Below are 27,676 nucleotides of genomic sequence, written 5' to 3' on the forward strand. Positions count from 1 at the left end.
TTGTTGATAAAAACTGGATATTTTATTTATACAATCATCTTATTGCCTGACGCGTTTCGTGTCACTAGGACACTTAATCATAGGCTTAAACATTTACAAACATGAAACACTAATTAAAGGCTGAGCCATCAATCAAAAAAGGAGGGGGAGGAGGGAAAAGGAAAAATGACCACACAGGACAAATGTAGTCCATATTTAAAAATATCACTTACCCGATTACATTTGGCTATTTGTAGCCAACAAAATGAGACCTGGCAGTAACGTAACTAGAGGGGGCCTAGCTGCACGTCCCACGCCAGGGCCCGCCCCCTCCTTACACCCAGAAACACTGCAGAAGTCAGTGGCGTGTAAGCTGTCGGGGTGCCCTGAGGGGTGCGGGCCCTGGCCCAATCGCACCCCTTGCTCTGCCGGTAGTTACACCGGTAGTTACGCAACTCAGAACTGGCAACCTTAATTACCCACAAACCCGCTGTTCTGTGTAGGAGCATAACAATTCCCCTCCACCTCTGTTCATCAGCAGGCTTCTGCTACATTGTTTCAAAAGCCTGAACCAGCAGTGCAAAGAATAGACATGGGCAGACTCAAGTCTTGTCTTACCGTTCAGAGATCTCCAGGCATTTAGGACTCAGACTCATGATACCCTACAAATGCCATCAGAAATAACAGTGGCCCTCACACAGAATCTAAAGGGGAATTAAGACGCACAGATTTCTGAATGGGTTTTATTTTTTACCACACTACAGATTGATCTTTACTATAAAAAACAGTACATTACAAATATATATCTTTACAAAACATATTAGTTTATCGCAGCAGGCGGCACAGCTTATTCCTAATGGGATGGCCACAGGCACTGACAATGTCATGACAACTGATTATTGTGTGAGGGGCCCCCATATGTCAGTCTCTTTGTCAGGAAGGACAGAGCTGCTGAGCTGTCTATGCCAGGGCTGTCCAACTGGCGACCCCTGTATTGTTCTCACCTGTGATCCTGCTGTTTTGTTCACACTTGTGACACCTCTATTGTTTATATCCAAAATGCCTGTACTGTTCACACCTGAGACCAGACTGAAACTGCCCACATTGTTCACCTGTTCACACCTTATTCAAAATGCTAATGGGGCACCAGCACTGTGTCACTGTATGTAGTACATATTAGAGTGGTCCTGATTCCTGTCTCCTGCTCTGTTCTGCCTTCCATATGCTCCCTGTGTTTGTCATACTTTGCCTGCTCTTTGCACCCTGTGTTTGCCATACTCTGCCTGAACTATAATCCCTATGGAACATAAATCTGGTATTTGTTCTGGGGGTTTGTTAGCATTTGAAAATTATTGTTAGGGGCCCCTACTGTGTTTAATCATATGCCGGGATACTGTATTATATACAAGAGAGGAGGAGGCATATGGATTTAAGGGTATGTCTTAATATGACTTAACTTTTTTCACATATGAGTGACATCCCTGCCGGTGCCAGGCCAAGGTAGTTTGGCAGCCTAGGCAAGAGCTTCAATCAGCGCCCCCTGTCCTGCATTACCATTTAACTCCTTACCATGATGGTTTTTAAATAAAGAAAGCAAGAAAATGTACAACACTTTTTCATTTATATTACTGCCCCCTGTACCTGTACCAGCAAGCCCAGCAGCCATCCATCATACTGCCCCCCATACCTGTGCCAGTAGCCATCCATTATACTGCCCCCCATACTTGTACCAGCAAGCCCAGCAGCCATCCATCATACAGCCCTCCAGCAGCCATCATATTGCCCCCAATCTTTACCTGTGCCAGCGTATATGCACGTTGCGCTGCACTGCCGCACAGAAGGAGCTATTACTTGCCGACAAGAGGAGAAGATGAAGGAGGGGGATTCCACCGCCTGAGTGACCATGATTACTGAAACAAATTATTAAATATACGATTGAAAAAAATGAAGAAAAAAAAAACATTAAAAGTGCGCCCCTCAATGATGGCGTCCTAGACAGCCGCCTACCCCTCGTTCCGGCCCTAATCCCTGCAGTGAGCACCAACCATCTGGTTTTTTGGTGTGCTATTAATGTGGACATGGTCTTGCTGTAACATGGGTGTGGTTTTAAAGTGGGTGTGGTCTAAAAAGAGGGAGTGGCTAACACTGGCTTCCGTTATGGGCCCTCCACCATGTAGATTAGATATAATCTGGCCCTATGTACCATATAAATTGGACAGCACTGGTCTATGCCACTGTGGGCAGTTGGGAATGTAAACAGAATACACTGCACAGGAAGGGGGGTCTTGGTGTCATTAAGGCTGGTTTCAGGGACCCCATCTACAGCACGGGGGGATGGGGCTCCCCATAAGGACTTCATGCTCCAGTCTCTCTTTCCATCCAGGTCTTTAAATCCAAATATAAATAACATAGCCTGTCTCCTAAGGGGTCCTCTCAGCTTCACTTTCTGTAGTGTAATACTCTTCTGTGTTCGAGTTCCTGTGCGTTCGGAGCACCCTCATCCTGGGGAGGAGGGAAGTAACAAAATACAGATTTAAATGGAAGCTCCACCCAAAAAGAAAGAAAATGTCATACTAAGCTAATTTCCAATGACATGCTGCAGTTTTAAGGAAGGGAGGGCTCTGTTTATACAGAGGCAAGAAGATTGTAGTATTGTAATAAATTACCTTCGCTTGTCTTCAAAGCTGTTATTTACTCTCCTTCTAATACCGGATCCATTTACTGGGCTGCTCTGGGAAAAGAGCACAGGGAACACATGATTAGATACTGATTTACTGTCCTTCCATCTCCATCACAATCTGATTGGATACATTCTTAATAAATTATCAGACTGGGCTGTACAGCTGTAACACTAAGAAACTGTGCCTTACATTCGGTGACTGTGATGGCTCCATGGCGTCCTTGGAATTTGGGTTATCCTTCTGGCACCCCTGTTCCTCTGCATGTGGGAAAAACAGATGGTCACAATCACAGGCAACAGATGTGTCGTTAGACCTGTATAAATATTTACATATCCTCCCACCCATACATTTAAATACAAATATACACAGAGATACCCTTATACTGTACTGTCTATGAGAATCAATATGGCATCTCCTCCCATATCTATAAATACAAATATACCAGAGAAGGAATGTTCTGGGCACACAATTAGCTATACCCTTATACTGTACTGTATAAGGGAATCAATATGGCACCTCCCTCCTCCCATATGTATAAATACAAATGTAAAAGAAGGAATGCTCTGGGCACACAATAAGCTATACCCTCATACTGTACAGTCTAAGGGAATCGATATGGCACCTCCTCCCATATGTATAAATACAAATACAGTATACAGAGAAGGAATGTTCTGGGCACACAATCATATTATATAAATGGAGAAGATGAGCCCAACCCATTAATACAGTTTAGGTTTCCCTACACACAAGGACTATACATGGTTGAAAAGGATTTATTATAAATACTCACGTTGAACAGTCTCTGGGCACTTGTTGTCTGGGGAATTGCAGATCTTTTTGGAAAGAAGGAAAATCAAAGGTCATATATACTCACAAGCAAGGCACAGTGTATGTGTGTGTCTTTATGTGTATGAGGAATATAATTTTGCACCTCTATAAAGTAATTACCTCCTGGGGAGAAAGCTCTTCAAAATCAGATGTCTGAAAGAGAAAAAAATAGGTGGTGTCTCTAGTAGGTTTTTTTGCCATGTGCTCAGTATCAGTGATTACAAGGGCCACTATCTGGGTCAGACTGAGCTGATGGAACATTGGAAAAATCCGGGGATATGCAGGCGCTCACCTAGATGGTGTTCACAAGTAAGAGGAGGAGAAGTGGTGCCAGGGTAAATTGTATGTTGGCTAATGCAGGGAGGAATTTGTATGGGGTAGTGGACCCTTCAGGAGTGAAGTATGAAATAATTGGGGAGAGGTCTGGTTGGATCAGGGATATGGCACCTACAGATGCCAGGACGGGATGGGCCACCAGCACGGCAGCCATTAGTAAAACCGTCGGGCCCTCGTACCAGCGCTGGAGACTTGATCTTTTTCAGCTCCGTCTTCAAGGCCAACAATTCCCTTTCCATCCTAAACAGCTGAATCTGAAGGTCATCGCACTTCTCCCCCATTTCCCGCAACTGCTTCCGATAAGAATCCGTGCTGATGAGGCTCTTGGAATACTGTGTGTGGAACTGTTCCCTGGTTGCCATGGCCTAGAACATAGAAATCACATTAGGTGTAACTGTTGCAGTCAGCATTATCTGTAGCACTAATCCATTGCCTCCTGATATAGCCATCTAGCATGTTTGTTCATAGCCTGTACAGAGAGACCCCATACAACTATGGCAGGTATTCCCCTGTACTAAGCACAATTCAGCAGGAACAGCCCCCTAAATTTGCTCATAATCTGTACAGAGAGATCCCATCAAACTATGGCAGCGTAGGTATTCCCCTGTACTAAGCACAATTCAGCAGGTACAGTCCCCTGAATTTGTCATAATCCATACAGAGAGATACCATAAAACTATGGCAGCATAGGTATTTTGTACTAAGCACAATTCAGCAGGAACAGTCCTCTAAGTTTGCTCATAGCCTGTACAGCGAGATACCATACAATTATAGCAGCATAGGTATTCCCCTGTACTAAGCACAATTCAGCAGGAACAGCCCCCTAAGTTTGCCCATAGTTTGTACAGAGAGATACCAGAAAACTATGGCAGCATAGGGATTCCCCTGTACTAAGCACAATTCAGCAGGAACCCTAACAGACAGATACAGAACCAACAATAAATAATCCTCATTCTCACCTGATCCCGCTCTTCGCACACTTCCTCCATCTGCTGCAATATGGCTTCAATCCGTTCCTTATACAGCTTTGAATCTTTCTTGAAAGTAGTGCACTGAAGTTCCAAGAGCTCCTTCTCCTCCTTGTACTAGAACACAAAGCAGCAGGTTTAATCAGGACCATCTCAAAGAAAATATAAAATATGGGGCCAAAGGTAAGTGTTATTTTAGGACTCCACAAAATGCAACAGGTTTAATTCACATTCATTCCTTCTAGCCATAAATGTCCCAGGCATGTCATTAAAATCACTTCAGAAATGGATTCTAAGCATTGCAATTCCAGACCTGCCAATAAGATATAAAGTGGATTCAGAGCAGTGCATTAACTCAGATTTGCCAGTAAGATCACTGCATACAATGGATGCAGAACATTGCTTTAAAACCAGATGTGCCAGTAATCTTACTGAATAAAATAGATTCAAACCCTTATATTAACCCCAGACATGCTGCAGAAAATAGATTTAGAGCACTGTTTTAATACCAGACATGCCAACAAAGTCAGGCAGAAGTATTGACAACCAATGCAATACTACTTGGCTCAGTGCCATTTGTCTATGGATAATGAATACTGCATTAACCCCAAGCATGTCAGTAAGATCACTACAGAAAATAAATTCAGAGCATTGCCTCACCCACACTTAAAAAAACTATATACACCCTCCCTCTCCACTTCCAAAAGAAATTAAAGCTAGCCATGCATTACACAGTGTCACGCATATACATAGGTTGGAGCAGGTGGGGCTCTTTAAAACCAGCTAGGTGTTGCAGATATCCAAGTGTGGCACACCTAAAACATTCAGAAAAGCACAAACATTGAGAAATCAGCTTCCCGACTTGCAATAAGAAAATAAAGCAACGCTTGAGTAATACTCCATGTGATCTCCTTCTCTGGCGTATCATGGATGTGCTTCCTTATTTGAGGTTGCCTAAGAGAAGTCACAAACTTAGCACTGTTTATATGTGGATGAATGGGCAGATTCCACTTGATCAGTGCATCAGTCCTGCCTTTTGGCTGAACATATACAACTAGTATAAGGGCAATAATCTCAAGAGGGGGAGATAAGAGCAGTATAAATAGGTGGTTACTTTGTCTCGGAGGTCCTCGGCCAGTCGGAGGGACATTTTCAAGGTGTACATCGAGTTGACCAGATCTTGGTGTTGTTCCAAGGCTTGTCTGCGGTCATCTTCCAGCACTTGGATGTACATCCTGGTCTTCTCAGATGCCTCTCCCCTTGGCATACTCTAATAATAAGGAAATAAACACATTCTAATTACCAAGAACTAATCATCTGCTCTTAAGTTTAGCGGGGGGTTAATTGATCCTCCTTACCTGCACGGGGTTATGCAGTTCTCGAATCTTGGCCTTTAAGAGATCATTTTCTCTCTGGAGTTCAAGGATAACTTCCTGGCTGGGCCTCTTCTCAATGGCATTCTTCAGCTTCCTGGTTTGCTTTCTCTCCAGCTTACAGTTATCCTCGGCCTTCATCAGGTTGTGCTTTAAACAGTCTATCTGTAAAAAATAGAGAAAACCTTTGGTCACAAGATGTATATACAGATAAATCAAGACCTCATCAACCAATCGGATGTTCTCTAAAGAGGAAGGCAGCTCCAACATTTTATGTTCTTCAAAGAGGAAGGCACCTCCAATATAGTATGTTTTCCAAAGACAAAGGCAGCCTGCAACATTATATGTTTTCTGAAAATGAAGTCACCTTCAATATTATATGTTCTAAAAAGAGGAAGCCATATCCAAAACTGTATGTTCTCTATAAAGCAAGCCACCTCTAACACAGAATGTTCTCCAAAGAGATGGACACCTCCCAACATTGGATGTTCTCCAAAGAGGAAGATATCTACAATAGTATATGTTCTACAAAGTGGAAGCCATATCCAAAACTGTATGTTCTCCAAAAAGCAAGCCACCTCTAACACTGGATGCACTCCAAGGAGGACACCTCCCAACATTGGAAAAGTACAAAATTGGACATTCTCCAAAGAGAAAGATACATCAGACACACATACCTCTAGCTGCAGATCTCTGTTTCTCATCAATGCTGCATTTTTCTCCTCACTCTGACGTGCGTACTTCATGGCCAGGTCATAATTCTCATCTTTGAACTTCTTTAGTTCTACGTTCAGGTTGTCTGTCGCCTCCTTCATCTTTCTGACCCTCTCCTGGTACTTCTTCAGCTCGTTATCCTTCACTTGTGTCTGCCGGATGATGTCTTCCTTCTCCAGCAGTTCCTTGTTCAGGTCCTTGTATTTTTGCCTTTCTTCCTGGATGACCTGCTGGAGCTTCAGCATCTCGTTCATGAGGAGTTGGGTCAGGCTGGATTCACCTGCAGTGTCTACAAGAATAAACAAATGCAACCTTAGTGGGTGGAACACCAGGAGGGGTCATTCCCCTTAATATTATATTTGTGTGTATATATTTGGCATATTACAGGGGAAATTCACGAAAATGTGCTTTGGTATATACACAGGTAGGTTGTGTTTCTTTTGCATACATTGATTACCTATGATCATGGAGAAGACACGGGCTGGCTCGCTCCCAGTTATTTTCTTGTACAGGTGCGGGTAATAAAGCTCAAGGCTTTCCAAGAACGCCACATAACCTTTGCACCCAGTCCTCTGTAAAATATCAAGCAACACACCTGCAAAGAAAGCACAAGCAGGGTGATGCTTATTTAAGTGGTTCTGATACATGTAAAATAATGGCATCACTAGACAGACAGCACAAAATTAGCATCATCATGTCTTGGATCCACTCCAGGGTCCTTGCCTTCCCCACGTCACAAAGAACCAGCCAATAGAACCCGCATCTCATTTCTACTCACCTACTCTCCTTTTGCGGATGACAAGATTTGGGTCATTGAAGACCTGCTCTTCATCGTCGCTGTTCAACACCCGGCACTGGCGAAGGTAAGGGGTGATCCGGTTGGGGTCTATTACCGAGATGAGCTTGACTCGGTAGTGCTCCAGTTTGGCCCAGCACCCCTCATCTTCTTCATCTAACATGGTTATTTTGGCAATCCTAATCCCTGAAATGAGCAGATGCATTAGCTGGTGGCAAGGGAGTGGAGATCCAAGTGACACAAATATCCAAAGCAACACCATTTGGTACACTAACCCCCTTGCCTATTCACAGGGGCACACTAACCCCCTTGCCTATTCACAGGGGCACACTAACACACTTGCCTATTCACAGGGGCACACTAACACACTTGCCTATTCACAGGAGCACACTGTATCGTCTGATCTTACATTTTGACAGAGTGTGCTCAGATGCTTTAAGCAGCCCAACACCAGTCTCTACAATGGCGTGTTAGTGCTCAGAGCTGCTCAGCATCAGCTGTGAGTAATGTCACCTATCTGAATCAATGCTCCCCAATGCAAATCACATGCAGGGAGAAGGGATTGAGAAAATCCTTTTCTTTCAACAGTCAAACTCAATTTGCTTCAAAGGAGTGTTAGTGCTCAGTGCTGCTCCACATTTGTCAAGCTGATCCATTCAGCAGCCACTACAGTGTGGGTGTAAGCTTATAGCTGTGATTGCTTTAATGGCCCAAGAAATACATGCAACGGCCCCATCACATTATTGTTTCCACACAGATACTGTATCTACTTCATAGAATCACTCTTTTCTTCTTTTGTTGCCTTAAAAAAATGAACTGATCCAGCTCAGCTGGTTTTTCTGCTACTTACATGGCGCAGCATATTTTTTTCAGTTCACATGGATGGACTAGGTAAGGGAACAATTAAACAGTTTCTCACAACACCACTCGGCTTGTTCAAATGCTTTAAAGAGAATTTTGCCTTTCCACGTTACCAGGATCGACTTTTTTCTGTTTTAACCAGCGTGGCCCTGCTGCACCCTGGGTTTTATAGTGCAACTGCCACAGGTGGGACTTCCTTTTTGCAGCAGTACAACAGTCTAACCCCTGTCACACTGGAGAACAGAAAGAAATCCTGCCTATAAGCAGGTAAAAGTCATAATTACAGTGTGCTATCAATGATGAGGTTGAACTAATATTCAACACAAACACTTACAGCTTTATAGTAGAGTTTAGGGTTAACTCTCCAGGTTTGTTTTGGACCGGTTGCAATGGAAAAGCTGTTCCTGGCCCACTTACTGGGAGAACAAAGTTACAAAGAGACAGAGGTTAGTATGAGCAGTTACATTCCTTACAGACAGGAGTTGCCGTTCAGAAAGCGCATAGAGCTGGACGTGTAGACGTGAGCAGCCCAGTGAGTGGCAGGAAGGCTTTGGCTAAATCATTAGGGGTGCTGATTATTTAACCAGCAGGGAAAATAAATGCTGACTTAATAGAATAGGAATCTCTCAGCCTGAGGCTGTCGGAAATAAGAGAAGAAAGAAGTGTAAACAAAGGAACGGAAGTTCTATACTTTGCTTCTCTAATCCAATAGCACCAACAATGATATATAGCACCAACAATGATATCCATGGCTCCCTCTTGCACTGCACAACTGAGCTCTCGCACCAGCCAACGGGGTCATTAGTGCCAATCCCAATGCTACTGAAAGCTCCAGCTCAGACCAGATGACATGGACACTAATGACCTGGCTCCTGCTAAAGATTCTGCTCAATATAAACAAAGTGGCTTCAACAGTCCCAAGTCCAAGAGTCCAAGATTGGTCAATCCTCATCAATTAAACATCACATGGTCATTAGAATCAGCTGGATGCAGGAACCCCGTTTCCTTCAGAAGAACACTGCAAATATGTTACTCTTCTTACTGCGGTTGGGCGACTTTGGTGTTAATGTACATAGATAACTAACTGCAACAAGAACAGGAAGCAACAGCTCGTCCTAACTCTAGTTGTGATTGGCAACACGTTGGTCTAGCCCTGGGAACATTCAAGGGTTTTGATTGGTCACGGGTTGCTCTAGTGCTTTGAGTATTCTAGTATTCTGACTGGTTATGGGTTGGTCTAGCCCTGTGAATGTTACTTATGCCCTTACTGACCATAGTTGCCCTAAGGAAAAGTGAGGCCTATACACTCACACAGCCACCCCAAATATTGCAATGATCTGCAACTTTGGCAGGAACTTACTTCCATCAGGGTTTCCCAGGCCCCTGAATCTGCCTATTGTTTGGTAACCATGCATCTGTCATGCTCAGATACTACCTACCCAATCCCAATGCTACTGGAAGCTCCAGCTCAGTCTGGAGGACATGTTGTCATGCTCAGATAGTACCTACCTAATTAACCTACTCAACGTTTTTTCCCTGCAATTGCCTTTCCTCCTTTGACCAAACCCCAGCCAATTGTACACCTCTTCGTTGTAGACAAAAGCTTGTAGACAGAAGTCTTAAGGTAGCCATAGACGCACAGATAATATTCACGCACGCTATTCCGTGCGTGTATAGGTGGCTATAGACACACAGATAATTGTATGATATTTGGTGTGTATATGGCAGGAGACAAGTCGGTTCGTCCATCGAGCCAGTCATAAGATTTTGAAGGCGCTCAAACACCGGCCTGCTGAATTGCTGAATCACAGGTAGAATTCTACCTGTATATCGAATGATTCAGCTCTACATCAGTATTGAATCAGTATTGAAAATTAATGATCTTTCTTGCGAGATCGTAAATTTTAACATCCACGGCCACTTTAACCTTCCAAAAAAAAGTTTGTTCCTGTCATGTAGGGAGAGCCGGGTCAAATGCAGGGGAAAGCATTCAAATTCTCTACAGCTATTTGCTGTGCTTAGTTAACATGAATACATGATCTTCCAATCAGTATCTTGTATTCTTCCTCATGCATAAATTACTGTCTACCCCTGCGTTTACAATATCTCAGCACTGCAAGACTAAGCAATGCAAAACAATTGATCTCCTAAATTTGCAAGAAAGCAATCAAAGAGGAATACAGGATCCAAACATTAGGATCACGTGTGCGTACAGATGACATAGGACCAGATGAATTTAATAGCAGAAGAAAAGAGGGAAACATGGTAGCTCAGATCAAATCTGACTGGTAGTATTGTATATACACTGCACATTAACAAGAGTCAATAACCACACAAATGATGGCTTGGTGTGTAACTGCACCGCACACTAACAGCACCAACCCCACATATTAAACAAACAGATCAAGGAGATGGTGCAGCTCATCAAAGGGTAAAAGCAGCAAATAATAAGAAGAAGTAAGTGATATGAGTGTTACCAGCTGTTATTCCTATCACACAATGTATACATTCCCCGGCCTCAGCTTGTGTTCACCTTTGAGTGTAGTTACTTACTGTATATAATGCAGGGTGTAGCCAAAGGGCAGCTCAGACATTCATTTAACTGCTATTATTATTTTTGCCGTTCCGCTACCTAAACAAGAGGCAGACACCATTTTGCCTATAATAAAGCGCAACTCATGAATACATCCTCTCATAAACTCATTCCACTCACAATACAGCACAACATTCCAGCCATAAAGCAGGGCAGGACTGCTGTTTACAATGTGGATCAGATAGGATCTGTGCAGCCACTAGGACAGAATGCTCTGTTATACAGATAGCTAGAATCTCAGCTGCCATAAAGCAGGGCAGGACTGTTGCCAGTGGGGATCATATAGGATCTGTGCAGCTATTGGGACAGAATGCTCTGTTATTCAGACAGCTAGAATCTCAGCTGCCATAAATCAGGGCAGGACTGCTGCTTACAATGGGGATCAAATAGCATCTGTGCAGTTACTGGGACAGAATGCTCTGTTATACAGATAGCTAGAATCTCAGCTGCCATAAAGCAGGACAGGACTGCTTCTTCCAGTGGGGATCAAATAGCATCTGTGCAGCCACTGGGACAGAATGCTTTGTTATACAGATAGCTAGAATCTCTGCTGTCATAAAGCAGGACAGGACTACTGCTTCCAGTGGGGATCAGATAGGATCTGTGCAGCCACTGGGATACAATAATCCTTCATCAGCACCTGATGAAGGATTATATTGTATTGAAAACATGTTGTGCAGAAAACAACCGTGAACTTTAATGTGGTTCTCTAGAGTGAAATGTATGCTGACCCCTGATTCAACCAAAACGTGCCTCTAAACCAAAAATTTAAAAATAAGCACCTGCATTGAGGCCACCAAAAGCAACATCCAAGGGGTTGGGGAACAACATGTTGCTCCCGAGGCACTGGTTAGGGATCACTGCTATATAGTGTATGTGCCTTTTGAGTCAGCATGGTTCAAATAGTGCTGCTGCCATACTATATACTGTATATATATATATATATATATATATATTGTGAGAGAAATGCTGGATTAGAGGTGGAAGGTGTTTATATTTCTCCCAGATTTCTCTCTTATATATACTAAGCTCCAGGGAAAGTATGTCAGCAGTGAAAGAGTGTTCTTTCACTGCATTTGGCTTTTGGAAAAGCCGGTAAAAATGGCCCTGGAGTGAATGGAAGTGAGCGGGTGGGACTTCCATTCACCAGGCTATCCAGGTTTTGGTGAAGCCTGGCTAATTAGTGGCCTCGTTAGACTTCAGGGGAAACCCCTTTAAACAGTGTGTCTCAAAGTTACTCTCTCTCTCTCTTCCTGGGGAACTGCCTGCATGCAGTAAGGGGAGAGCCGGACACAGTGAGTAACCAAACAAACAACTGTTTTTTGTAGAGTTGGATGCTAGATCCTCTCTATTGTATGGAGAGGGAGCGACTGTATGTTAGTTAGAGCCGGACAGGCTAGGATTTCTTTTTATGTTTTGTTTTCCAATATGCTCCTGTGTGCCGGTTATATGTGAATAAAGCTGATTGCGGTCAGCCTAAAACTCAATGCTGAGTGTGAACTGTGGTTTTCTGAGACCAATCCGATCCCTGCAATCTACCTAAACCCCCCGAGACGGCACCGTTTGGACGAGTGACGTTACATATGGTGGAGGAGGCTTTGGCAATTTAAAAAAAAAAAAAATAATTTTTTTTTTTGTTTGGTTTTTTTTTTTTTGAAGATTTAAAGGGCCAGAAACCCAGTTCCAGCTGTGCATTATAATTATAAAGTGTTTTGCTGCAAGGCATTATGGACGACGTTCTCAAGGCCCTGATACAGGCTACGGCTGCTCAGCAAGAGGCCACCAGAGTCCAGCAGCAACAGCTGATCGCAAAACCGAGAGGAGCAGCGACAAGACCGGGAGCTCCTCAAAGAGGTAGTGCAGCAGCTAGCTGCAAGGAGTGCTGCAGCACCCCCTACAGAAACTGCTAAACCAACTGCTATACGGGCTAGCTACTATCTGCAAAAGCTGACAACAAGTGATGATGTTGAAGCTTACCTTTCCACATTTGAGAGGACAGCAGAGCGAGAGGACTGGCCTAAAGAGCAGTGGGCAGGCCTGGTGGCACCCTTTCTCTCTGGGGAACCACAAAAAGCCTATTTTGATCTGGATCATGTTGCCGCTAAAGATTATGACAAACTAAAAGCTGAGATTTTGGCCCGGCTGGGGGTCACCCTCTCGGTCCGTGCCCAGCGGGTTCATCAGTGGATGTTTATGGCAGAAAAGCCTCCACGCTCCCAGATGCATGACCTAATTCATCTAACTAAAAAGTGGTTGCAGCCAGAGACCCTAACAGGGCCACAGATCGTGGAGCGGATAGTGATGGACCGGTACCTTAGGTCTCTGCCTTCACCTTTGCGCAAATGGGTAAGCCATGCAGACCCAACAACTGCAGACCAGCTTGTGGAAATGGTAGAGAGGTACCTTTCTGCCGAAGAGCTACTCAGTTTTCAACAAGTGGAGCACACCCTAGCTCCCAAAGGGAAACTTCCTGGCATATCCAGCAAACTCCCTGCATGGAAAAAGGGACCTACGACCGAGAAGAGCATGCTCCAACGTGGAGAATCTACAGGCACTAGACCCAGAGACTACCAAAATGTGCCAGGAGGGACCCCTCCTCGCAGAGGACCCAATAAAGACTTGGTGCGGTGTTACCGGTGCCATATGCTGGGACACTTTGCTGCCGACTGCAGCCTAACTGATGAGCCTATGCAGTGTGATACTGCCTTAACAAAGAGACGTATGTCAATGTATGCTCAGGTTTTATGTACTGCCCTTCCAAAGACAGGGAAGGATAAGTACCTGTGTGATGTTGTTGTGGAAGGAAAGCTAGTAAATGCATTATTAGATTCTGGTAGCCAGGTTACCCTGATGAAATCTTTGTTGATTGAAACGCCTCAGTATGGGCCTGAGACGGTAGGGGTCACATGTATTCATGGGGATACTCGCGAGTATGCTATGGCTGAAGTGGAAATCAAAACTGCCTACGGGACATTAAGGTACCCCGTAGGGTTGGTTCCCACTTTACCACATGACATAATTTTGGGGAGGAACTTCCCACATTTCTGGAAATTGTGGGAAACTGACAAGGTTATGGACCAATCCTACTCAAAGGGAAGCCGCCCTGATTCCGGTAATAAAGTGTCTGAGGGTGTACCGGAGGGTGAGGTTACTACAGATTTTCCCTTTTCTGTATTAGCAGGGGAATCTGATGAGGTAGACCCGTTGGAGGAAGACAATGACATGCCTGACTTGGAGATTAGGAGGGATAATTTTGCTTCAGAGCAGTTAAAGGATCCCACACTGTCTAGAGCAAGGGCCAATGTAAAAATGATAGATGGGAAATCTATAGATTCTGACTCTAGACCCTCTTGTCCCTACTTAGCCCTCCAAAATGACCTACTATATCAGGTAGTAGAAAAGGGAAATGACCGGGTTAGAGCAGCTGCTTGTCCCAAAACCATACCGGCGTATGGTACTTGACCTCGCACATAAACATGTGATGGGCGGACATTTAGGTGTAGAGAAGACCAAAGAGCGAATTTTGCAACGGTTTTTCTGGCCAGGAATACATGGTGAAGTCGAGCAATACTGTAGTTCCTGTCCAGACTGTCAGTATTCGGCTCCTAAGCCGCATTTTCGGAGCCCTTTGGTCCCTCTCCCTGTGATAGAGACACCATTTGAGAGGATAGCCATGGATTTGGTGGGCCCAATAGTAAAGTCTGCACGGGGACACCAACATATTTAGTAATAATGGATTATGCTACCCGATACCCCGAGGCCATTCCTCTACGTAATACCTCCTCTAAATCCATTGCTAGAGAGTTGGTACATGTCTTTAGCAGGGTAGGAATCCCAAAGGAAATACTCACTGACCAAGGCACCCGTTTATGTCCCGGGTCATGAAGGATCTGTGCAAGCTGTTTAAAGTAGTCCCAACTTCGCACTTCAGTATACCACCCCCAGACTGATGGATTAGTGGAAAGGTTCAATAAAACGCTCAAAAATATGCTTAAGAAGGTGGTAAACAAGGATGGGAAAAATTGGGATTACCTGTTACCCTATTTGATGTTTGCCATAAGGGAGGTCCCTCAATCCTCTACGGGATACTCACCGTTTGAGTTGCTATATGGTAGGCACCCTAGGGGCTTGTTGGACATAGCAAAGGAGACTTGGGAGGGACAACCCACCCCCTTTAAAAGTGTCATTGAGCATGTATGCCAAATGCAGGACAGGATCACCGCGGTGATGCCCATAGTAAGAGAGCACATGGAGCAGGCGCAAGAAGCTCAACAGAGGGTGTATAATAGGGGTGCCAGAGTACGCAATTTTTCCCCTGGTGATCGTGTACTTGTGTTAATACCCACGGTAGAAAGCAAATTTTTGGCAAAGTGCCAAGGACCCTTTGAGATCCTTGAAAAGATTGGTGAAGTAAATTATAAGGTTCACCAACCAGGTAAAAGAAAACCCGAGCAAAATTTACCATGTCAATCTTATAAAACCCTGGAAAGAAAGAATGTCATTGTTCACCAAACCTACTTCATCTCTAAGGGCAGAACCCTTAGTGCCAGAGGTTAACGTATCAGACTCCTTGTCAGACACTCAGAGGAAAGAAGTACAGACCTTTGTAACCCAGAATAGGGATGTTTTTTCTGAGAAACCTGGACGAACCTCTTTGGTAAAGCATGACATCATAACTGAACCTGGGGTAAAGGTTAACGTAAAACCTTATAGGGTGCCTGAAGCTAGACGAGAAGCCATATCTCAGGAAGTTAAAAAGATGTTAGAGTTGGGAGTCATTGAGGAGTCGCATAGCGAGTGGTCCAGTCCCATTGTTTTAATACCTAAACCGGATGGGAGCTGGCGCTTCTGTAATGACTTTCGAAAATTAAATACGGTCTCCAAATTTGATGCCTACCCTATGCCTCGTGTGGACGAGTTAATTTGAGAGATTAGGGACGGCTAGATACCTGACAACCTTAGATTTGACCAAGGGCTATTGGCAGATTCCCCTGACGGATCAAGCCAAAGAGAAAACTGCTTTTAGTACTCCTGAAGGTCTGTTCCAGTATGTAGTGGTGCCGTTTGGGTTACATGGAGCCCCGGCAACCTTCCAACGTACCATGGACCAAATCTTAAGGCCCCATAGGCACTACGCAGCAGCGTACCTTGATGACGTCGTTATCCATAGCTCGGATTGGCAATCCCATCTACCTAGGGTACAGGCCGTGCTTGATTCCATACGAATGGCCGGTTTGACGGCTAACCCAAAAAAATGTAGCATAGGCCTGGAAGAAGCCAAGTATTTGGGGTATAACATTGGTAGAGGGCTAGTTAAGCCTCAGCTTAACAAGGTGCAGGCCATTCAAGAATGGCCTAGGCCAGTCACAAAAAAACAGGTTCGAGCTTTTTTGGGATCACTGGTTACTATAGACGGTTCATAGCTAACTTTGCTACTATAGCTGTCCCTCTGACTGACCTTACAAAAGGGACCAAGTCCATAATGATCAAGTGGAACTCTGAGGCAGAGCAGGCCTTTCAGACCCTGAAAAAAGCCTTATGTAGCCAACCAGTACTGATAACCCCAGACTTCACACAGACATTTATTGTACAGACTGATGCATCCGATGTGGGGGTCGGAGCAGTACTATCCCAAATCAGAGAAGGTGCAGAGCATCCTATAGTTTTCCTGAGTAAAAAGTTGAACATCCATGAGAGAAACTATGCTACAGTAGAGAAGGAATGCTTAGCAGTGAAGTGGGCTCTGGAGGAGCTTAGATACTATCTGTTAGGCCGCCAGTTTACATTAATTACTGACCACGCCCCCCTTAAATGGATGTGTGAAAATCGTGAAAAGAATAGAAGGGTGACAAGATGGTTCCTGGCCCTTCAGAACTACAAGTTCACAGTGGAGCATAGACCGGGGTCCCAGCTGGGAAATGCAGATGCCTTATCCCGGGTACACTGTCTTGAGGCTAATTGTGTTCCGACCCCTACGTCGAAACAGAGGGGGAGGGTGTGTGAGAGAAATGCTGGATTAGAGGTGGAAGGTGTTTATATTTCTCCCAGATTTCTCTCTTATATATACTAAGCTCCAGGGAAAGTATGTCAGCAGTGAAAGAGTGTTCTTTCACTGCATTTGGCTTTTGGAAAAGCCGGTAAAAAGGGCCCTGGAGTGAATGGAAGTGAGCGGGTGGGACTTCCATTCACCAGGCTATCCAGGTTTTGGTGAAGCCTGGCTAATTAGTGGCCTCGTTAGACTTCAGGGGAAACCCCTTTAAAACAGTGTGTCTCAAAGTTACTCTCTCTCTCTCTTCCTGGGGAACTGCCTGCATGCAGTAAGGGGAGAGCCGGACACAGTGAGTAACCAAACAAACAACTGTTTTTTGTAGAGTTGGATGCTAGATCCTCTCTATTGTATAGAGAGGGAGCGACTGTATGTTAGTTAGAGCCGGACAGGCTAGGATTTCTTTTTATGTTTTGTTTTCCAATATGCTCCTGTGTGCCGGTTATATGTGAATAAAGCTGATTGCGGTCAGCCTAAAACTCAATGCTGAGTGTGAACTGTGGTTTTCTGAGACCAATCCGATCCCTGCAATCTACCTAAACCCCCCGAGACGGCACCGTTTGGACGAGTGACGTTACAATATATATATATATATATATATATATATATATATATATATATATATATATATATATACTCTGTCCCTGTAGTAACCATGCCACGTGATACCCCCACTGTTCCTACATCTTTGCTACTTTCCCAGGACCAGTGAATGGGCAGCACAGTGCAATCGAAAGTGGCCCAATGTGTAGCATAGTAAACATACTTTCTATTGCACATGCCCCAGGTTCTACAGAGGGATCCCAATACAATAAATGGGTGCGTACATACCAATAACCAATACACGAGTTAAAGAGGGCCCTGCCAAAAAGAGTTTACGATCTAAAAGGTACTCAAAGGCAAAATGTTATAAACTCAGACAATGCAGAGAGATCAGATTAACTCTTGCCAAGCCTGAGCGAGAGGGGGTTAAAAGAAAGGGGAAACTCACCTCTGGAAGAACCGTTGGTCTGTGTCTGAGCTTTCAGTCTAATGTCCCCTTCTGTCCCATGTCAGAGATTTTATAAGAGGCTGAGCAGGAGAGGTGCATAGTAAGGGTTTGGGGTGGGGCAAAGGCAGCTGTATAGAAATTACTTCCTGGAATGTACACAGTCGCATGCCACAGTGCATCCACGGTCTGGAAATATAAACTCACGTAACTGCTTTTCCATGTGACGCCACAGCAGCAGTGATAGATAGATAGATCTGGTTGTTAAAAGGTTAACAGGAAGGAAGCATAATCCTGCTCACTCGTGCATAATCCCACTCACTCATGCATAATCTTGCTCACTCGTGCATAATCCCTCTCAATCATGCATAATCCTGCTCATTTATGCATAATACCACTCACTCATGCATAACCCCACTCACTCATGCATAATCTCACTCACCCCCACTCACTCATGCATAATCCTGCTCACTCATGCATAATCCCACTCACTCATGCATAATACTGCTCACTCATGCATAATCCCACTCACTAATGTATAATCCATCATAATCCCATTTAATCATGCATAATCCCACTCACTCATGTATAATCCTGCTCACTCATGCATAATCCCGCTCATTCATGCATAATCCCGCTCAATCATGCATAATCCCACTCACTCATATGCATAATACCACTCATACATGTAATCCCACTCACTCATGCATAATCCCTTCCACTCACATGCATAATCCCACTCATATCCCACTCATACATGTATGAGTGAGTGGGATTACATGTATGAGTGGTATTATGCATATGAGTGAGTGGGATTATGCATGATTGAGCAGGATTATGCATGAATGAGCGGGATTATGCACGAGTTATACAGGCTAACGGAGGGGATACAGATACTACCTGACCCAATACAGAGACAATGATGCATTTTGTGTGGGGAATATGTGCCCAACCTAAAAACATGGTAAGGGTTTATAGGGTTTACATGTCCTTTAATACAAACTTTCTCCAACTCTCCATAACCAGTGGCTGAATCCCAGTTTATCTGTTTAAATCTGGCTCCATGATCTTGTCCCTGCAGCTGGAGTTGGAAACAGTAAAGGGGATGTAAAGGCAAAAATAAAATCCAATACAAATCTCTACACAGTCGCCAACTGCTCTACAGGGAAAAAAACAAAGCTGCTTGAGTTCTGCACGGCTGTTCATAAGTATGATTGTTTGCCCAGCAGTTAGGGACCGTCTGACAATTCCTATCCACAGTAGTAAATGAAGGGGGAAATTCACTGCGTACAGTCAGGTTTCTTATAAAAACGGTACACATTTTTTTTATTTGAAGTATATTGGAAATAGGTTTCTTTTTTATTAAAGAAAGTAAAAATGGGATTTTATTTTTTTGTCTTTAAGGAGCTGCAGCGCTATACAGTGCATACAAGTACAAACTATATCTATATAAAAGTATACACAGGAAAGACAAATCATATAATAAATATATACAGAATCATTAAAAACAGCTTCATAGGGCTGGTGTAGAGGCTGGAAGCTACAGCAGCCCAATGACCTTGGCAATGACTGCAACACCCGACCCTAAGGGGCTGCAACATATACCCAGGCAAATAACACAAGCTGAGGTGATATATATAATGTTATCCCTGAGGGCAGAGAATGTAAGACTTGCCAGGTTGAAGGCGCCCTATTAGGTGCAGCATTTAGGCAGCCAACCCTTCCCTTACCTCCTACAAAGACTGTAAAGGGTGTGAAGGCATTGTTGGATCAATTACCCTATTATATTAAAGTAAATAGGCACCCAGTCTAAATTCCATACTAGTTGGCCTTCAGTCTGGGCTTCCGCCTTCCGCTAATATCTAGGTAAGCGGCAGGTATCTGCCCCAAATTCCACCTTCATTGATCCTTAACGCCGAGCATCTAGAAAAATTGGGGAATGTCAGGCAGCTAATACACAGGAACTGGCAGTGAGTCAGAGAGAAGAGATCCCTACAGTGCACAGTAATTGGCTCATTTCAGGTCAGCTGACCTCGCATATATAAACCTACTCCCAAAAATCAACTCTTATATTTAGAGTCAACCCATCCTGATACAACCCGCCATGTTACTACCTATTCTACTCCCCACACTATTGCAGCCTCTCTCACTATTCTCTGTGTCCAACGGCTGTGGTTTTCATCATACAGGACCTTCCCATCAAGATCATGCATCCGCTGAAGGTTTTAATGTAGCTCATTCTCCCATAATCACAAGAGTCAGAGGACATGGGTTTTACCATCACACAGAACACCTGAATTTGCTGAAAAGAGCAGGGTAGTCACCAAAACTGTAACAGATACCTGATCCATCGGGGCATGTCATTGCATGAGATCATCACTTGGAATTCCAGATGCCAAGTGGATATATATGTATATATTGAGGCCTTTGTATGACATGGCTCACAAGCATCGCCGCCGTTCCCCCCATATCTAACCATGCCTTTGTCTCACTTCATTCTTGATTCTATCTCTCTCTTTCCTCCTCTCAATTAACAACTCCATGCCCATGCATCCACTCTCAAACCACTTCTCTGCCTTTCCACATTATCTTTTATATCTTTAATTACCTGGAAAGTTCATCCATCCCTTATGTCCCTTATATAGGGAGACACTTAAAGATGTAGCATCCAATCTGGTCTCCTTATGTTGGATGGAGTTACTATAAGGGGAAAAATTGAAGGCACAGAAAGAAAAATTCTGAGAAAGGCTAGGGGAAAGCTACGAGAAGAGGGAATGCAAGGTGCAAGTCATGCACTAGGAGAGGGAATCCAAGGTGCAGATTGTGCATAAGGAGAGGGAATCCGAGGTGCAGGTCGTGCACAAAGAGAGGGAATCCAAGGTGCAGGCCAGGCCCGGACTGGCAATCTGTGGGTTCTGGCAAATGCCAGAGGGGCTGCTGTATGGCTCCATAGAATTTTAACATATAGTGGGCTGGTAGGGGGCTGTTTGGGCTTGTAGTAGGCTGTTTGGGCCTCTGTGTCCTTGGAATGACAGGGCCTATGTTGACTCCCAGTCCAGGCCTGGTGCAGGCCATCCATTAGGAGAGGGAATGCAAGGTGCAGGTCATGCACGAGGAGAGGGAATCCAAGGTGCAGGTCATGCACGAGGAGAGGGAATCCAAGGTGCAGGTCGTGCATGAGGAGAGGTAATGCAAGGTGCAGGTCATGCAAGAGGAGAGGGAATCCAAGGTACAGGTTGTGTTTGAGGATAGGGAATTCAAGGTGCAGGTTGTGCGTGAGGATAGGGAATCCAAGGTGCAGTTCATGTACGAGGAGAGGGAATCCAAGGTGCAGGTCGTACATGAGGAGAGGGAATGAAAGGTGCAGTTCGAGCACGAGGAGAGGGAATGAAAGGTGCAAGTCATGCATGAGGAGAGGGAATGCAATGTGCAGGTCATGCATGAGGAGAGGGAATGAAAGGTGCAGGTCATGCATGAGGAGAGGGAATGAAAGGTGCAGTTTGCATATAAGAAGTGGAAATCTGAAATGCATTGTGGCTTGGTGAAATTGACACTCACGAAAAACAAACACTGTACTAATTCAGCATATGGGCCCACAGCATGGAAGTTCAGATATAGGGATATAGGGATGGATGAATTGTGCCGGTAATTCATTAACATGTCACAGTCTGTTTGCCACCCACAGCCTGTAATTACCAGCTGAACACACACAGATACATACATTGGGCTTATTGCACACAGAAAGGATAACAAAGGGCCTACACAAACTGGCGCACAGGGTTTGTATAGCGGAATTGTGTATGGCCCTTGATGGGCGCACAGCACTTAGCAGCCACCTAAATAGCCCTCCAAGACACTTATTTTAAGTCCCCTTAGTTTCGATCAACGGCGCATCTTTATAGATAAACACGTTAAAAACAGAAGCACAGGTTGGACATGCATTGAGTCGGCTTCACTGGGAGGCAGGATGATAGATGTGAACATAATAGGCTGAAACCGGGTGAGGTTTATAGCGCAGGAATTCTCTGACCTTGCGCGTTTCATGCACTCACCCAACACTTGATATAAGTAGCAAAGGGACAATTATTAGCCATATCTATAGTAACCCTTTAAAAAATATTTTAGCACCTTGCATGCCAAGACCCAGAAGCGCCTTAGCCTGTGCACGCACCCTAAAGCTGGCCACAGACGCAAAGATCCAATCGTAAGAATCAACGTATGATCGGACTTTCCCATCTCCCGACCTGCCACTAACCATTCAGATCAAAGTCTTACCAGTCAGATCAAATAAAGTAGTAAAAGAACAGATCAACCGATGTTCTGCCCTTGACAACAATCGTACGATAGTTATGTCTGACAAAGCTAGTGACAGTCTCCCACTGAAAATCGTACGATCGGCAATACATACAGAGATATTATCGGCAGCCGACAGAAATTATTCTAACCTGTCCGATCGACCAAATGACCGATCTCCGCCGGACGAAAAATGTCAGGACTCTCCACACACCGTCTCAAAATCGTCAGAATCCTCGATTCGTACGATTGGATCTTTGCGTCTATGGCCAGCTCAATCTGTCCGATCGACAAAACGACGATCACCGTCGGATGAAAAATGTCGGAACACTTCACACATGGTCCAAAAATCGTACGAATCCACGATTCGTACGATCGGATCTTTGCGTCTATGGCCAGCTTAAGTTTACTTCACTTATCTCTATATATATAAAGCCTATCTGGCAAGCTGCCTAGGCTCCCTTTCTACCAGTCAGTGATATGTATACCAGCATTTTACAACAGGTGCACATATAGGATTGGAGTCAAAGGTTGGCCAGTGAATGGTTATAGCATGTATTTCGATCTCTACTCGTGTAGGCAGGTAAGAATACTAAATAATACACTTCTGATCCCAAATTATCAGGGTCGAATTGCCAGCTGTGCTTGGGCTCAGATCAGATTTAAAGGTATTTCAGGCATGGAACAACAAAGCAGGTTTCTATTTCAAGCACAGGAAAATGACACAGATGGAACCTCAAGATAATGATAAGGAATGTTGCCTCCATCCATAAGCAGCAGAGTACAAATTCTTCATAAGCAGGGCTAATGTCACCCCCCCACACACATTTCTCAGTGTATTAAGGCTATAGTTTTATTGTTATTGATTTTTATTTCTCATCTTTCTATTCAGAGTCTCTAACTCAAATCAGTGCATGGAGTGGCTGAATAAAAATCTAAATTACTTAAAAACTGCAAATAATACAAAAATGAAGACCAATTGCAAATTGTATCAGGATATCACTCTCTATATCATAGTAAAGGTAAGGAAAAGGAAAGTTGTATCTCCCTCGGGGATGCCAAATATTAGGCACCACCAAGTGAATGTATTTATTTACCTGAAACCCCGGGTCGGTGCTCCTATGAGCAGAAAGTTGCACTGGCCCGGGTGGTATTCCAGCGAGCAACATGGAACCATCCTCTTCCTTCTTCTTCATTTTTCTTGCGGTTGCGCATTAGAGTGAAAATCCAAACTTTAACGAAAAAGCAGGCTATTTCGTTCTTCTGTGCATGTGTCTTTGAAGGAAGAGGATGGCTCTGTGTTGTTCACTGGAATAACCACCGGCCAGTGCAGTTTTCTGATGATTGGAGCACCAGCCCGGGGTGTGAGGTACGCATATACAATCCATACTGAAATCCATTTTTCAAAAGAGCAAACAGATTTTTTTATATTTCATTTTGAAATATGACATGGGGCTAGACAGTCTGTTTCCCAGTTGCTCCAAGTCATGTGACTCTGATAAACTTCAGTCACTCTTTACTGCTGTACTGCAAGTTGGAGTGATATCACCCCCTCCCTTACCCCCCCGCAGCCTAACAAAAGAACAATGGGAAGGTAACCAGATAGCAGCTCCCTAACACAAGATAACAGCTGCCTGGTAGATCTAAAAACAACACTCAATAGTAAAAGCCCACTGAGACTGATCCAGTTACATTAAGTAGGAGAAATAACAGCCTGCCAGAAAGTAGTTCCATCCTAAAGTGCAGGCACAAGTCACATGACTGGGGGCAGTTGGGAAACAATATGTCTAACCATATGTCAGATTTCAAAATTGAATATAAAAAAATCTGTTTGCTCTTTTGAGAATTGGATTTCAGTGCAGAATTCTGCTGGAGCAGCACTATTAACTGATGTGTTTTGAAAAAAACATGTTTTCCCAGGACAGTATCTCTTTAACATTTGTCACCCCCAAGTGGGATACAACTTTTCTTCTCCTATAAGGGTGAGCAACCCCTTTAGATCAAAATGCGTGGCCAGCTGCCATGCCCAAAATCAAAAATTTAGTTACCTAAAATTTCCCTTTTCTTTAGTCCAAAAGGCAGCACATCACAATTGGGTTATATATTCCATTCCCCCTGATAGGACAGAATAACAAACAAGCTTAATTAACCCCTATAAGTGTTACCTCCTCCTTCTTTAATAAACACACACCACAACTTTCACTGCAACTAAAATTTATTGGGAGGGTTATTGTGCTGCCTTTTGGACTAAAGAAAAGGAAAATTTCAGGTAAGACTAAATTTTCTTTACGTCCTACAGGGAGCACATCACAATTGGCATTTAGCAAGCTAAACACAGGGAGGGATCATTATTTCTCTGCCAAGGCCAATACCAAAACAGTACTGCCAAAGGCTGCTTCCTGAGAGGCTGCTATGTCAAGCTTGTAGAACTTTGCAAAAGTATGTACATTACTCCATGAGTCTACTCTGCAGATATATTGAATATGCACTTGTGATCTTTCTGCCCAAGAAGTGGAGACTGCCCTGGTTGAATGTACGGCTAAAGTGTGTTTAACACTTTATAGCCGGCATGGGAAGGTTGCTGTAAAAAAGGGGTTAATTTTGGATACTTACCTGAGGTAAAAATGCAGTCCGCGTAGTCCCTGGCTTGATTGAAGGTCTCGTGTGGCAGCTGGGGAGAAAAGAAAGCCGATTTGTTGATGGAATTCACGTGACCTAGACGAAGGGGTATAAAAGCCGGTTCATGGCAAGCTTACCTGTTAGTCGGCGAAGATCGTTGAAGGAGGAACATCATCCACACGCTATCCAGATTTGCCACTCCAGTCTAATCGGAACCTCCTCCGCTCGCCGCCGAGGACGTCCTGCGATGGCTTCAGGAGAAGGCGGGATCCTGGGAAGGCAGGACAAGCCAGGTCATTGGATTCTGCAAGCAACATTTCCAGATGGCCGGCATCTTCACCACCGCAGAGGTTCGCGCTGGCAGAGGTCGGTGACGGAGGCTGCCATTGAGCTCCAGAGCGCTGATGCAAGTGCCTCTGGGGCTCAAAGAGCTGGGCTCACTACTATAGCGATGCCAAACTTTTCTAGCCACCCTATGGTGGCTAGGGCAGCCTCTGTTCCTTCTTCCCTCCCAGCTCAGGGCGGGATGCCGCAGGATCCACAGCCCCAACAATATTTTTGTATGCCAAGCTACTCCGCTAGGCCTTCATTTATCTAGCACAGTAAAGGAAAACATTTTGAAGGGTGATTATATAGACATGCTTTTGCTTTTACCTTCAGCCAAAGAATTTTTAAAATCAGAGCAAAAAGGTGATAGTGAGGAAGAAAGATGCCGACCAGTTGCCAGGACATTCACAAACTGGCTGCAGGCTTTTTGTATATTTTCTAATATATTATCTGAAAAGTCTCCCAATTTAGGTCCTGGATTATTTAAACATTTGGATATTATTCTAGAGGCATATAGGAGCTATGGCAGAGTATCTTGGTTTTTATATGATGACCGGGTACGACAAAAAATGGCAGTTCATAAGTCTATGCTTTTTGGATCTAAGGACATAGATTTATGGGTGGGGATGTTAGCCTCAGAATCAGACTAAGAGTGTTGCAGGCAGGAATGCATGTTGGTCTTTTAATGACATTTTTTGCAAATGGCAAAATAGTTGCTGATATAAGCATGAATGTTCTATCTGTGCCGGGGCAAAGAGATTTACTCAAACTGGAAAACCCAATCAAAATGAACAGCACCAAAAAATTGATAACACCTGTAATATTGCCCGCAATGTTACCCTACTTAAGGGTCTATCCAAACCAACAGAAAGCAACAATAATTGAATCAGGTTTTAGTGAAGGTTTTATAATTCCAACAGATAACTCGAAATGGTCCCCAGTTGTGGTAGATAATTTGAAATCAACTAAAAGGTATCCTGAAGTTGTAAGGGAAAAACTGGATAAAGAATTATCTTTTAACATAATTGCTGGTCCTTTTAAGGAAACTCACATGACATGAGAATTTCTCCTTTAGGAGTAGTTCCTAAAAAGAAAACCGGCTCTTATAGGTTAATTCATCATTTATCATTTCCTAATGGTTTATCAGTTAATGATAGCATCTCTCCAGCATTATGCTCAGTGGAATATACGTCTTTTGACAAAGCGGTTGAATTACTCGGGCTTTGCAGAAAAGGAGCACATTTAGCAAAAAGTGATATTCAGTCTGCTTTCAGATTACTCCCCATACATCCTGGTTGTTACTTTCTGTTAGGTTTCCATTTAGAAGGGAGTTATTACTATGACAGGTGTTTGCCAATGGGCTGTGCTGTATCTTGCAATTATTTTGAATGATTTTCTAATTTTTTAGAATGGACAGTTAAATTTGAAACTGTTTCTGAATTTATTTTAAACTATATAGATGACTTTTTATTTATTGGTCCAGCTGGTACAGACACCTGCAACATTCTTTTAAATACATTTTTGTTGTTGGCTAATAAGTTTGGGATACCTATAGTAAAGGATAAGACTGTTAAACCAACTAATACTTTACAGTTCTTAGGGATCGAAATTGATTCCATCAACATGGAGTTTAGACTACCAGAGGCAAAACTTCAGAAATTAAGAAATTTATTATCAGCTGCACTAACAGCCAAGAAGCTGACACTAAAACATATTCAATCTCTAGTAGGGCATCTAAATTTTGCAACAAGGATAATCCCGAACAAGGATAATCCTGATTGGTAGGGTTTTTATTAGGAGGCTCATACAATTTACAGTTGGTATGTGTAACCCTAACACACTTTAATGGTAGAAACTGCTTCAATTTCATCTGCACTGCACCTTTAGGCTTAGTCCACACCAGGCGATTCGGGGAGATTTAGCAAATGGAGACTAATCGCCTCTTCTTTGAGGCGACGAACCTCCCTGAACCGCTTCCTTTTCTCCTGCTCTGGCTGTAATGAGAGTCGCCTGCATTATGACACACGCGGCGCTTCCCTTTCCGAAGTTGCTCGAAGTTTCCTTGTGAGGCAAATTCGGAAAACAAAGCGCCGCGTGTGTCATAACGCAGGCGACTCTCATTACAGTCGGCACAGGAGAAGAGGAATCGGTTCAGGGCGATTAGTCACCTTAAAGAAGAGGCGATTAGTCGCCAGGCGCTCAATCTCCCCGAATCGCCTGGTGTGGACTAAGCTTTATTCAGATGCAGCAGCATCAACAGGTTTTGGCGTAATA

At 43.9% G+C, this 27,676-nt stretch overlaps 1 protein-coding gene across 3 annotated transcripts; it reads right to left on the reverse strand.

The window, feature by feature from the left end:
- Window positions 1-2,053: 2,053 nt before the first annotated feature.
- On the reverse strand, window positions 2,054-25,994 carry card9.S (caspase recruitment domain family member 9 S homeolog). Of its 3 annotated transcripts, XM_041574857.1 has the most exons (14): window positions 25,213-25,994; window positions 25,070-25,127; window positions 7,658-7,861; window positions 7,337-7,474; window positions 6,843-7,168; window positions 6,151-6,330; window positions 5,907-6,062; window positions 4,784-4,909; window positions 4,004-4,189; window positions 3,609-3,641; window positions 3,451-3,493; window positions 2,850-2,917; window positions 2,646-2,710; window positions 2,054-2,481 (listed from the first exon to the last, which is right to left on the reverse strand). In XM_041574857.1, exons 3-14 carry the CDS (start codon window positions 7,836-7,838, stop codon window positions 2,400-2,402), a joined length of 1,584 nt encoding a protein of 527 aa, XP_041430791.1. In that variant the 5' UTR covers window positions 7,839-7,861; window positions 25,070-25,127; window positions 25,213-25,994; the 3' UTR covers window positions 2,054-2,399. The 3 variants fall into 3 exon arrangements, with proteins under 3 accessions (XP_041430791.1, XP_018088067.1, XP_041430792.1); XM_018232578.2 differs by lacking the exons at window positions 25,070-25,127; window positions 25,213-25,994 and adding an exon at window positions 18,167-18,357; XM_041574858.1 differs by lacking the exons at window positions 25,070-25,127; window positions 25,213-25,994 and adding an exon at window positions 18,167-18,357 and having other exon boundaries at window positions 2,121-2,481; window positions 2,646-2,705.
- Window positions 25,995-27,676: the final 1,682 nt, after the last annotated feature.

This window comes from Xenopus laevis, chromosome 8S, assembly GCF_017654675.1.
Source record: "Xenopus laevis strain J_2021 chromosome 8S, Xenopus_laevis_v10.1, whole genome shotgun sequence".
NCBI lineage: Eukaryota > Metazoa > Chordata > Amphibia > Anura > Pipidae > Xenopus > Xenopus laevis.

What these genes read in the sequence shown, in the direction of transcription:
- card9.S (XM_041574857.1), bottom strand. Translation starts at nt 7,838, where the DNA reads ATGTTAGATGAAGAAGATGAGGGGTGCTGGGCCAAACTGGAGCACTAC. An exon ending in CCGAGGACCTCCGAGACAAA is followed by an intron (nt 4,910 to 5,906) that starts GTAACCACCTAT and finishes TTTGTGTTCTAG; the next exon opens with TACAAGGAGGAGAAGGAGCT. An exon ending in AGATCAAGTCTCCAGCGCTG is followed by an intron (nt 3,642 to 4,003) that starts GTACGAGGGCCC and finishes TTTCTCTTTCAG; the next exon opens with ACATCTGATTTTGAAGAGCT.